We start from the raw sequence: 13,683 nt of genomic DNA on the forward strand, positions 1-13,683 counted from the left end.
GGGTCTAAGTCTGATCGGGACAATTATAGAGTAATGCAAGAGGGACTCAGGGAGGGACGACTACAGAATCAGGACGGGCCGATACCGTACCGAGTTGCGCCTGCAGCAGACGGCGTAGCTGCTGCCGTGCAAGCCACCAGGAGACTAGGGCCAGGGTCAAATGCAGGAGTTATCGGAGCTTTGGTCGGGAGAGGAGGAGCTAGTCAATGCTATCTAGGAACCTGGATATGGATCCAATCACCGACCAAGCTATGAATAACAACGAGCTCACAGTTGAGGGGATGGTGACTGCAGCATGCCTGATATCAATGCCGCCAGCGCCGAGTTGGAGTTGCTCCTAGACAACGCACTCCAGATGAGAGGACAATCTTGGTGGGTTGCATACATCACTGGACATGCTAACGCCCCTTGGGACATGGCAACAGGGGTCTGGGTTGGTGGGACGACCCTGGCCGACAAGCTGCAGCATGTACATGTAGCGACCACACGACATGCTCCACCAGCTCGTGATTGTGTCATGTACACCGTTCTCCTAGCAATCATATCGTTTGCACTTAGAGGGGATGTGTCAAACACTAAGCTAGCTCGCATACAGACAGATCTGAGAACAACAATGCCGTTTATAAGCAACTTGTCGAGAGAAGATATCATGCGGACGTGGGCAAACTACGGTCATCTGGTAGACGAGAACAATGCTGGACCCGTTATCGCACATTGGATGGCCTGTCTACCTGGGGGTTGTATCCGACTGCGTGTCTTGCACAGGCGGCAGGCAGTGGTATGACAACGGTTGCTAGGGTTTTCAGGGAGCATCCTGACTTCCCTTGGCAAGCAATCCAGAGATTCTATCCCGTGGACTTCGAGGGAGCTTTCGGTGCACTAACTGCAGTAGCCGGCAATCCTCACTACGGATACAAGAACGAGTTAGGAGCAGTCAGTTCGACGAAGTACAGGTCTCTTGCTTGGGCGTGCAGAAAACTCCTGGTAGCCATGGGAGACAGCTCTCTCAGGGAGTACAAGGGATTTAAGGAGGACACACGCAATAAGACTGCTGTTGAAGCTATGGTTGCGGGTTATCTGACACATTCCTCTGTACCAGTGGATCTCACCACACCTTATACAGACCGGGAGCATGCGGGGATCCATGCTTTAATCACCCTTTCAGGCACTCATGGAGTTCCTCAGTAACCAAAAATCCGGAGAGCAATCAATCATTTAAATTCTACCATGTCTTTATTTGAGCTATCCGTCCTGTTCCGAAACTACTATACGACCTCCTACTCTCTCCCCTGGATAACTGTGTTTGAATATTATCCAGAAGGGTTCATCTACCTTGACCGTTTCTATTCCGGGTTCATGTTACGCACCTGGCCTAGGGGCGCCAGGCTACACAACAAAAACACGGGAGACAACAGTTTCCCAATCAAAATAAGTATTTTAATCAAACCAAACCAATCCAAGTGCTCACATTATAATAAAAGTATGGGATGTGGAAGTCAGTATGTCCGTAGTGTGGAGTGTATATGCATGACTGGATTATAGGTGTGTGTGTTGTTTCAACATAAGTGTTGAAAGGTGTGCATGGCTATGGAGCTGAAAAGAACAGAGAGAGAAGGACTGGGGAAGCAGACTCTTATAGGGCGTTGGCACCCGGGCCCAGGTGCACGCCAATCACTCCTAATGACCAATTAAGTAGGTCTCTGCTCCCCAGTCCTAGAAACAAATGGAAGACACAACATACAGGGAACCGTCACACCCCCCCATAAAGACGGAGTCCCAAAGGGATCACCGGCAACCCATTTAACATTAGATAAATATATACCATCTACTCTCTATCATACCCAACCTCTACTCCAATGGCCGCCTTCCCACTGTCACAGGCCTCCACCCCAGCAACCGGTACCACGGAAGCACTTTAGGGGGTGCAAGACAGACAGAGGCAAAAAGGACCAACGGAGACCGGACCTCAACTTTTGATTAGGCTTGTCAGTTAACTGGCATGTATGACAAGTTTTGATAAATGCTGACACATCTCTCCTCATACGAGGCCAAAAGAAATGCCTAAGTAGTCCATCATAAGTTTTTCTCACACCAGCATGTCCAGATTCATTATGCGCTACTTTTAACACTGACTGGCGAAGTTTCTCTGGCAACACAATTTGGAACACTGGTTCACCCACAAACCTTCCTTTATGTGACAGCCATTTTCTCACCAACAATGAGTCCTTCAGAAAATACCCACAAGCACTGTCAAACAGCTCCTCCTCTGGCCGTACCAATGGAAATATCTCCTTCAGATAGGCATCAGCCTGCTGTTCCGCAACCAGATCTGAACGGGTTATGGACAATGGAAAATCAGAAAGAGGTATCGAAAACTTTTCAGATACTTTTGCCTTAATTGAATCATTTAAATGAGATTTCTCTTTTAACTTAGCCATTGCACGGGTCACCGCACACGCTGTAAAAACCTCTGGGAAGTCATGTTCACATTCATCAGCTTCCTCCGTTACCAAGGGAACAGAGGTCACCACTGCCGGCGGCGGCGGGACCCCAGCCCAGACCTTAGCACCCACCAGGTCGTTGCCCAGGATCAGCGTCACACCCGGAATAGGCAGTGCTGGGCGCACAGCGAGCTTTGCTTCTCCCTGGAACAGTTCACATTTTAGGACAACATTATGCAAGGGAACCAACAAAATATTCATGTCTAAGCCCCGGATAGGAACCTTATCACCAGTGTCAGAAACATTAGTCAAAGGGAGAATACCAGCTTGAATGAATGAATCAAAAGCCCCAGTGTCCCTCAAAATAGTTACCGGTACTTCTTCCCCACCCTGCACCAAAGACACAGTCCCCTGCATGATAAATGGACGGTAAGAATTCAGAGCTACAACCGATGTATCCTCATTTGAACTGAAAGTAGGTGTAACACAAGTGGACACCGGACGAACTGGAGCTGCCGTAGCAACCCCTTTTGGTTCCCAATGACCCGCCTTAGGGGAATTTAACAAGAAGCAATCTTTTTTCCAGTGCCCCCATTTGTTACAGTGATGGCAAACCTTCCCCGAGTCACGCACATCATCCCTACTGTTGTTGGCGTTAGCTCTGGAATCGACAGGCAGAGGTTTATTAAATCGGCCATGCGACTCACTGGCAGCAACATAATTGCCACCGCCCGCTCTAAACTCTCCACGGTGCGTTAAAACAAAGTCATCTGCGAGCGCCGCCGCATCTGCTGCGTTGCGTGCTTTCTGCTCACTGATATATGTTGCCACACGAGCTGGAACAGAATCTTTGAACTGCTCCAAAATCATCAAATCTTGTAAGCCTTCGAAATCTTCCACCTCCGAGGCGTTACACCAGCGGTTAAAGCTCGTCGTCAAATCACGTGCAAATTCCAAATGACTTTGTCTGTCATGTTTCTTCCAAAATCGAAACCGCTGCCTATACGCCTCAGGAACGAGCTCGTACGATTTCAGTACCACCGCCTTAACACGGGCATACTCTTGACTGTCAGCCGCATTCATAGCTGAAAAAACCTCTTGCGCCCTGCCTGTTAAGACGCACTGCAGCATCAATGTGCGCGCCGAGTCAGGCCATTTACGCACATCTGCCACCCTCTCAAACATGGCAAAGAATGCCTCAGGATCACGTTCGGAAAACTTGGGCACCAGACGTAGATTGCCACTAATGTCAAACCCCCCTGCAGACCGTTCTGCAGGTTCTGAAAATACTTGTGCAGCCGCTGAAATCTTACCATCCCGTATCAAGTCCAATCTATTTTGCTCTACCTGCAACTTAGCCAGTTCTGTCTGCTGTTTCATTTTTTCAATAGCATACTCACTATCTAGCCTAAGTTGTTCCTGATCAGTTTGTAATTTGATTAATTCTTTTTGTTGGTCGAACGTCAACCCTGACATAGCTGCTGGTGAAGGCACCGCCATTGCGGCACCTACTGCGGGAGAAAGAGACGCCTCCTCTTTCTTATCCCGTTCCTCAGTTGAAACCGCTATACCACATAGCTCTCTTTTCAAAACTTCCAACAATGTCTCCTTTAACCTTCTATCCCTAGCTTCAATTTTCAATCCCAAACGATCTGCAACGTTCAGCAATTGGTCTTTGGTGCATTGATTTAAGAGCTCCACCGAGGGAGACTGAACAACGTCATCCACTGTCACCATCCTGGGTATTGTGCGCTTTAAGAGCCTCCTAGCTGGCAAACCAACCAAACAAACAAACAAACTACAATACAAGTGTCCCCCTAGCCTATATAAACCCCAGCTAACTCCACCCTCTTCGTGTGCCGGTTGCGGAGGATTTCTACGCACTGAAGGCCACCGCAAAGGCCTAGCTCATACCAAAGGGGAGGAAAGGCAACCAATAACTGGCGACCCGCATGCCCCCCTTAGCCGTGCCCCCGAGTCGAGATATTCAGTACGAACTTCTCGCTACTGCCGCACCTGACGCACCTAGCCACCCCCCGGCCTAAACCAACAAGCTATTTTACCCAGGCAGCTAAGCGCACCTACCAGGGACACTCGTATCAAACAAATACAAAAAAAAAAAAACAGCCAGGCAACTTTTGACGTCCCAAATGACGTTTACTTAGCTGCACAACTACCAGAAATAAACAAGTCTCCAACCGCACAAAATGAACCAAACAGCTACCGTACTGTACTGAAATAACCAAACCTAATCAAATTAACTCAAATTTAAACAGATGAATTCAACTCATAACAATTAACTGCATCTCCCCAAAGTCTGAATAACAAGCCTGTAACATTGCTTTGTCTACTCACCGGACTGTTGACCAAACAATGGAACGACGGAACCTCCCGGAAAGATTCCCAACTAACGTCACTCCATTCACAAATCCAATACAGGAGGGAGACTAAATTGACGCTCCAAACTCACTGTACAAACAAATTATTGGACGAGCCCCCACTTTGTTACGCACCTGGCCTAGGGGCGCCAGGCTACACAACAAAAACACGGGAGACAACAGTTTCCCAATCAAAATAAGTATTTTAATCAAACCAAACCAATCCAAGTGCTCACATTATAATAAAAGTATGGGATGTGGAAGTCAGTATGTCCGTAGTGTGGAGTGTATATGCATGACTGGATTATAGGTGTGTGTGTTGTTTCAACATAAGTGTTGAAAGGTGTGCATGGCTATGGAGCTGAAAAGAACAGAGAGAGAAGGACTGGGGAAGCAGACTCTTATAGGGCGTTGGCACCCGGGCCCAGGTGCACGCCAATCACTCCTAATGACCAATTAAGTAGGTCTCTGCTCCCCAGTCCTAGAAACAAATGGAAGACACAACATACAGGGAACCGTCACACCACCCACATATGTAGAGCACACTGACTTGTTAAGCATTATAATGACGTGTACGACTCGTGTATCGCCGGCCACGCTACCTCACAAATCCGACGACACCGGATGTTGCTTGCGAAATACCTCAGGGGCCGTGTGTTTGTAAGCTCAAGCTCCCATCGGGGGTTGTGGCTCACATCACGCTTCGACGCTCATTTTAGTTAGATTCACTGAGCCTTTAAAAAATGTATAAGTCGAGAGTACACAATAAATATCTTTCTTAATCGTTTAAAAAAAATATATATATATATGAAAATGGGAGAGCAGCAGAACTGCATACCTTTAAGGGAAGGTCACAGAGGAAGTAGAACCCGAAGCAACGCGGTAAGTGCAGGTTTAGAAAATAAAATACTCGCTATACTTCCGGTAATCATCCGACATTTCCGACACGTGTTCAAAACATTAACATGAACATTTACCATTACACAATTTCCTCATACTATAATAACAACACTCAAAGGAATAAAAAAAAAAAAACATGACAGCAAAAACGCTACCCTTCAAAATAAAAGTCTGCGCTTCACTGCCTTGTTCATTATATAGCGCAATGCATCACACCACTATGGGCAGCCCAAAACAAAAGACTTTGGGCACAGTCGTCATGGCAGTGCCACCTTCTGCTCACGTGCCTCAAATGGCAAATCACTCAATGAGTGGTTGGCAGAACAAAGAGCAGCAAAATAAACTTATTTGAATCTGTGGGCCCTGGGCAGGGAGTTGTATATAGTCATATAGTGTACTTGTGTGTAAAGTTTCCTGTAGGCATACAGTTTTTTCTGAAGTGTGCGTTCATTTTTAATACTTTTACATTTTCATCTTGTGTTCCGATACATTAAATCTGATCATACCAACATTCACCGACATTGCCGATAGCTTGCAAACGATAACGGGTATGACAGTCCTTTGTTTATGTTTACATATACCTACATATAGGAATTAGTGGGAAATATAAAACAATGCACATGTGATCTGCTTAATAAATAGCTTAATAGCTTAAAGTAGATGACAAAGCCTTCTGGGCCAAAGTGTGCAGAGGGATTTATGCTTTGCGTCTACTCATGTAGGCTACACGAGACATGCTCGACACTTTGCCAAACTGTCACCAAACACTAACACCGTAATATTCTAGATCACTATCATTATAAGGCTGATATTTATTGTTTCACATCGTTTCTCCATTGTGATCGACCGGCCCTACTGGAAAGTAATATTCACATTTTCTGAGACACAGAATTTTGGGTTTTCATGAGCTGGAGCGATAATCATTAAAATTGCTTGAATTCTTTCACTTTAGTTTTAATAAATCTATATAATATGAGTTTGACTTTTGAATTGAATAATTTAAATTAATCAACTTTTCCATAGTATTGTTGTGACCCAGCGCAGTGACGCTACAGTATAAAAAATGTATTCATGTGCACCAGTAACGTGACTGGGCAAGAGAAGAATCCGGCCACATATGAACATGATCTTGTTGAACTTGAACTTGATGCCGATTTTCTGAAGGAAAACATAGGATTGATTGATTTCATCAGTTGTAAACCATAATCATCCATGTTAAGTCGAATAAAGGCTTGAAATATTTCACTTTGGGTGTAAAGACACTATATAATATGAGTTTCACTGTTTAAATTGAAGAATTGAAATTAATTAACTTTTTTGCTAAAATTCTAATTTATTGAGATAAACCTGTGTATATATGAACATGACTGGGAAAAAAAATCGCCTATATATGAACATGACACTATCCGACAACTTGGTGAACACTGACGCCGATTTTATGGGAGAAAACATGGAGGATGCGGGCATCGATCCCGCTACTTCTCGCTTGCGCCTGTTGTGTTCTGCCAGTTCCGCCAAAGTAAGCCCAAAGTAAGCCCAAAATGAGCTAATCATATTCTTACTTTAGGAAAGTAAGCCCAAAGTAAGCCCAAAATGAGCCAATCCCGTTTCTTACTTTGGGCTTTCTTTTAAGCAATCACGTCGTTTTGGGGTCGTTTCGGGGATTTCAACGGAAAAAAAAATCTGCTTGTAGGCGTTGCAGGGATTTTAATTTCATGGGAGAACATTTTTGCTACATCAGTTGCAAAAAAGTTGTTGTTCATTACCGTTACTTAAAGGACAATAAAACAATCTATCTAGGCGTGGTTCGGTAGCAGGTGCTATTGAAAAATAGCACCTGTAAAAAATCACTGTAGTCAGTGGCGGCTGGCCCATAGAGGGCGCTAGGGCACCGCCCCCCCTCCCACACCAAAAAATAAATAAATAAAAATTCAAACCATTTAATTTTACTTAAGAATGCACACTGAATTAATACTCTGGCACTGTATTTATCTTTCATGGCGAAATTCAGGCTCTAAACAGACTAATTTGACTTCTAGGGGCGCCAGCTCACGGCGCCCCAAAGCGTCGTTCACTTAGAGTGGGCATAGCCATTCTGATGCCATTCACTTTTAAAGGCCCACTATGCAACTTTTTTAGCCAAAATTACATTAATTTTGCTGGTTGAGAGTTATTCTGATGGTTCTGCAACCATTTCTGGGTCGTTTGGTGGGTGTGTCATTGCCCCATGTCACTTCTCCAAGGAAAAAGCGCATATGCAACTTGCTCTGTTCGGACCGACACAATCTGGATGTGACGCAGCGGAAGTATCCAATCGCGCCTCGAAAATGTGGTCAGATTGTAGTTTCGAAAATGCTTTACGGCACAGACACACACCCAAACATGGCACCGGCTAGATATAAACAGCCAGTTGCGAGGCAATTGTTGCATTCATCATGGATCAATCGACTGATAAGGGACCCAAGAGGCGACTGTCGGTGGAACAAAAGAAGAATGGACCAGAAAAGAGATCAGACACGAGTGAAAGGGGAACTATGCAACTTTTTTGGCTTGATTTACCTTAATATAACAGGCCAAGAGTCATTGCGATGGTTCTATTATACATTTTTGTTCGATTGTTCATTGTTTCGACTCCCTCTTGCGCATCTTGGCGGAGAAAAGGAATACGTTTCTGCCGGCGACCCGCCGCCCACTCTCACGGGAGTCTCGGGAAGTAACGAATTGCTTTACGGCACAGACCCCCAAACACGGAACCGGCTCGATATAAACACAAGTAACTAAGGGATTGTTACATTCATCATAGATCAGCGGACTAAAAAGAGACAGAGAAACCCAATGTCGGAGGAACAGAAGAAGAGAAAAGGGAGACTGACCGACAGAGAGGCCAGACACGAGTAAACGTTGGGCAAGCTTTTCAGGAATAGCGTGAACTGAAAGAAAAAGAAGACTGCAAATCAGACGCCGACTTGGCCGTGTTGCTTTTGAAATTGAAAGTACCCTTGGGTGAACTTTGTCTTCGTGGTATTCTGGGTGTTGATAGTCTCTGTACAAATGTGTTTGCTCAACCAGTTTGTTGTGAGCTCTGTAAAAATTGTTTTCTCGCCCGTTTTGTTGTGAGCCCTGTATGTTTCTAGCTTGCTTGGTTGCAATCATATAAACACCTTTGTTTCCATGGGTGTTTTGCTGTTCGTCTGTCTCGTCCCCCAGATACAGACTGAATCCCCAAATCCAGGTTCTTGTTTATTTAGATTATTATGTTGGCCAACACTCTTACACTGATTGTTCTGTTCAACCAAAGATAAAACAATTATAATCGAGGATATAAATTCTCCCCGTCTACTATAAAAAAAGATGGATTTATGTTTATTGCAATTAGGGTTGGGTATCGAACAACGGTGCCATTTGGCACCGACCGAATTATGTCGGTCCTACCGAGTATCGAATTGTTTTGGAGAAAACGGTGCCAAATTTCGATACTTTACGGTAGACGGTGTGAAAGCTTTTATTTATTTATTTTTTATCTATCGCAGCCAGCCAATCACTACCGTTGTTGTTGTATACAGGCGACTTGACTGACAAATCAGCATGAAGCTATTTGGGTGACGTCACGTGAGACTCGTCACTGCGTTCGAGTTGAAAGCGGGGAAAATTCACTGAACTTTGCGCTAGCCAGATGCGTTCTAAAACGTGGTTATATTTCGTCAAAATTGACAGCAATACTGTAAAATGCAACCGTTGCTTGGTGATTATAAAATGCAAGTCCGGGAACACCTCAAAATGATGAAACATTGGATCATCCATGGCATCAATTTAAGACTGGACAACTGCACCGTCTTCAACACTCCATCTGCTGGGTCTTCTTCTGCTAGCAACGATGACATAACAGGTACGTTTCCCGCTAGACGTTAGCCAGCTAATAGCAGGTTAGCTGTGTGCCAGCTAATATAACGGTAGCTAACGTAATTTACTAGATCGTTAGTTGAGCAAAGATTTTTTTTTTTCCAAAGTCACCAACATGGCGTGTGCTTGTAGTATAATGTAAATAAAACACTACCGTTTGTTAGTTAGTTGGCTTTGCATTTGCCTTTGACTATCTCCCATTTCATTTCGTACTAAGGTCCATCTGTCTAAGCCAGCACTTGTGACACACTGACTTGTAATAATTATACTTGTCTTATAATTTGCTCTAACAGGAGCCGAAGATCCGGGCGTTCCTGGAAGAGGCCACCGCTATGGGTCCGCGGTTTAAGGCTAAAGTCCAGGATGTTGCAGTGTGGGCAAGGCTTGAGGAAGAGGCTTGCTTGCGGTTGCAGAGACAGGCGCGGTCAGAGGGGTTTATATTAAGCCGACAGATATATATATCTTATAGAGACTTATATAAGATCTATATATCTTATAGAGACCTATGTATGGAAGTAATCATAAACACATCTCTTTCCATTTATAAAGGAACATCAATCTGATGATAGCCAGGCGGAGGAGGAAGAAGAAGCATCACTGGAAGGGAATGAAGATGATGGCGTGGATTAGGTAAGAGCTAAGGAAAAATTATGTATGTGATAATATCAATGCCATGCCACTGTCCCCTGTCTTGAATGTCATTCTGAGCACTGTTGCTTTCATCTGCTTTTTTTTGAGATTCCACCACAAAAGAGGTCGACCCCCCTGACTGCACTCGGTGAACTCTTTGTGGAGGAAGACAGGGCCCTAACCATCAGCACCAGCGGTAATGTGGACGGTGCCAACACGCGGACTGATGCAGAGAGGACAAGAAACGAGTTGGAGCTGTATAGAAGCCTATATAATGTGTTGACCTCAACAAATACAGTAATCTGGTGGTTGGAGAGAAAGGAGACTTTACCGATTTTGTTTGATCTTAGTGCTAGGTACTTGTGTCCCCAAGCATCCTCCACTCCAGCTGAGCGCACTTTCTCAACTGCTGGGGACACAATTAGTCTGGAAAGGGGCCGTCTCCTCCCAGAAAAGGCAGATATAATTATCGGCCTCCATAAGAATTCTAACTGAGAATGGATAGATACAAGTTACTGCAACTTTAACATTAGTAACCACGTAGATGGAAAATATTAAAAAAGATGTTATGTTGTATATATGATCATTTGAAATATATGAAAATGCCCTCACAATAAAACTGCCAGTTTGCCCGTTGACCTCATTGTCATTGTATCCTTTTAATCTCAAAGTGCTAGAGTTATTAACGAATTATGGTGCTCAATGTATAATAATTGTAGAAAAGTAGTTGGCCGATAATCCTATAAGGTTTTCATAATATAAAGTATCGGAAAAAGTATCGCGAAGGTATCGTATTGAATTAAAGGTATCGGTTTCGGTATCGGTATCGAAAATTTTCAAACGATACCCAACCCTAATTGCAATACAAATACACCATTTTAAAAATGTATAACCTTGCCTACACTTTATGAACATCTACTTCGGACATGGCTCCACGCATTCGCCGGCTTCTTTGAAAACAAATGCACATGGCTCGTGTAGAAGTGCATGGGGAAGGGTTGTCAACGAGTTGTTAAGACAGTGTTGTAAAATATCTACTACGAAGCTGTAGGGGGCGCTGTGTAGAGAAATGTGCATGCCAAAACCAAGAAAACAGCGAAGAAATGCCCGAAGTTGCATAGTGGGCCTTTAATGAAGGGTTTGGGGCGCTGGCACTTGGAGCCCCCAACCCTGGCTACCTAGCAACAACGTCAAAAACACACACAGTTGCGTTGAGCGCGTGAATTGTTTCAAAAATGGCTAGTTGTGTTGCAGTTGTGCTCAATATGGAAGAATTACCCGCGAATTCGGTTCAAACGCTCTTAGAAAACACATTTGCAAGGAGAACGTACGCTGAAAAGGTTCGAATTAAACAACTCGGACCAGACAGGCCGAAGAACATTCTTATTACACAGCCTTCCAAAGAGAAGCAGAAGTCCTACACAAGGAGTTTCACACGGACTTGGTTTGACAAAAAGGCTTGGCTAACTGGATGCGGATCAAAAAATGCGCTGTTTTGCTTTCCTTGTCTGCTTTTCAAATCTTCATCTGATTCTGCCTGGACCGAAATTGGAATAACAGACCTCAAGCATCTCTCTGAAAGGTTGAAAAAACATGAACGATCCATGATTCACATGAATAACTGTCAAACTAGCCATGGTAGGCAGAATGAGCATCGCTACACAGCTGGATGAGGGTCATCGAACAGGGGTAAGACGACACAACGAAGAGGTTGACAAAAATCGACATATTTTGTCAAAACTCATTGATTGTGTAAAATTTTGTGGTGCCTTTGAATTGGCTATGCGGGGGCACGATGAACGTGACGAATCGACAAACGCTGGGATATTTCGGGGGTTAGTCAATCTGATGGCTTCAATTGACAGTGTTGGAGGAACACTTGAAGAATGCCACCGTCTTCAAAGGTACGTCAAAAACAGTTCAAAACTAACTTTTAGACTGTATGCTGGCAGTGCTGCGAGAGCACATCTTGGGAGAAGTAAAGATCACAGACTATCTAGCCATCCAGGCTGACGAGACAACAGATATCTCCACACTAGGGCTGTAACGATACGGGTATCGAAACCGAAATCGCGACACTCAAAGCCACAAACCTGTCTCGCGGTGTGAGAAGGCAGAAGCGCGATACGCCCTTTCTAACTCTCCGGTCAAATTGTCAGATTGAAATTTGCTAATAATTTGTCTAAATAATAGTCTGCTGACACCGCCCCCTCTGTGATGACAGCTCTCTGTGGCTACGGAGGATTGCATTTCTCCACAGCCGTCGAAGTCCTCATATGCGATCTGAACGACATTTATCAAGAGTGGGCCAAGCGCAAAAAAAATTGACTGTGTGATCCCTGTCTCTATTGTTTTGTGTGAGTTGACCGGCAGTTGGTCTGCTTATAGGTCGGAATGTAGCGGCCACCGATTATTGACAGGATGGGTACTTAATTCTACCGGACTCTTTCGCTTCTTCACTAGGCACGCACGCTACCGCTCGCTCTCCTCGCTCGTCCACTCACTCGCTGACGTCACTCACACACATACATACTGTGGCATCCCGCCACGTAAGCCTCGGCCTGGACTGGCCCGAGGGACCGTGAGGGACGGGATATACCACCCCCACCCACCAGCCGGCGACGGAGAGCATCCCTTTCGCCTCCCCAATCAGGGTGATTGGTGGACACCTGGCCGGTGGCAGGGGAGCCATCTTAAAAGGAGGTCCAGAACGGCACAGCACGGCACGGGAGCAAGGAGGAAGTGTTCGTGTCCGGGAGAGGCTAGAGGCCCACGGATGCCCTAGAGCAGGCATGAAAACGGGTCAGGGGTGCAAAAGGTGAGAAGGATATTATCCCTCTAGGGGGGTCCAATTGGGTCTAAATATCTTGCAAAACGTGAATCTTATAGTGTGGTCAGTCTTCCGACAGTGTGACATGTTAAATCGTGGTGGAATATCTGAGATTCGTGTTGTCTGAACGGTACGCACCGCTGGGTGACGAGTGGAAGACAGACTACGGAGAAGAGCGTCGCTATATTGAAAACATCCGGGGCTGTAGCCCAGAAGAGTCCTTTTAAAACGGGGGTTTGGGGGTTTCTCCCCCGAGGAAATTTGAAAATCGGGCTGATGAACATGCAATTGTCACGTAGTTTGAGAAGTAAAGGAAAGACAAATCGTCATGTCTGACTCACGTCGGGGCAGGCCTACTGAATAGGTTAATGTTTACGTTATGGATAGGAAATTGCACCACATACAGCAGCCAAAATGAGACATTAGAAAAGCCTGTAGCCAAATAAAATCTCATGCGCCTAGATGTCAAGTGGACCGGGTTGAATTCACTGCGGGTCTCCTGAATCAGTGCAAACTAGAGCAGCACTTAACAGCAATATCGACATGATGGGCTTTGCATAGAGAATCAAATTTGCAACATTTTGCAACTAATGATTCTAATTTG

General features: G+C 45.0%; 1 protein-coding gene across 1 annotated transcript; it reads right to left on the bottom strand.

Moving 5' to 3' along the window:
* Window positions 1-272: 272 nt before the first annotated feature.
* LOC130390735 (uncharacterized) lies at window positions 273-7,862 on the bottom strand. The gene is made up of 2 exons (XM_056600846.1): window positions 2,489-7,862; window positions 273-2,329 (listed from the first exon to the last, which is right to left on the bottom strand). Exons 1-2 carry the CDS (start codon window positions 4,176-4,178, stop codon window positions 1,875-1,877), a joined length of 2,145 nt encoding a protein of 714 aa, XP_056456821.1. The 5' UTR covers window positions 4,179-7,862; the 3' UTR covers window positions 273-1,874.
* Between the last annotated feature and the right edge of the window lie 5,821 nt (window positions 7,863-13,683).

Source organism: Gadus chalcogrammus, chromosome 10, assembly GCF_026213295.1.
Source record: "Gadus chalcogrammus isolate NIFS_2021 chromosome 10, NIFS_Gcha_1.0, whole genome shotgun sequence".
Classification (NCBI taxonomy): Eukaryota; Metazoa; Chordata; class Actinopteri; order Gadiformes; family Gadidae; genus Gadus; species Gadus chalcogrammus.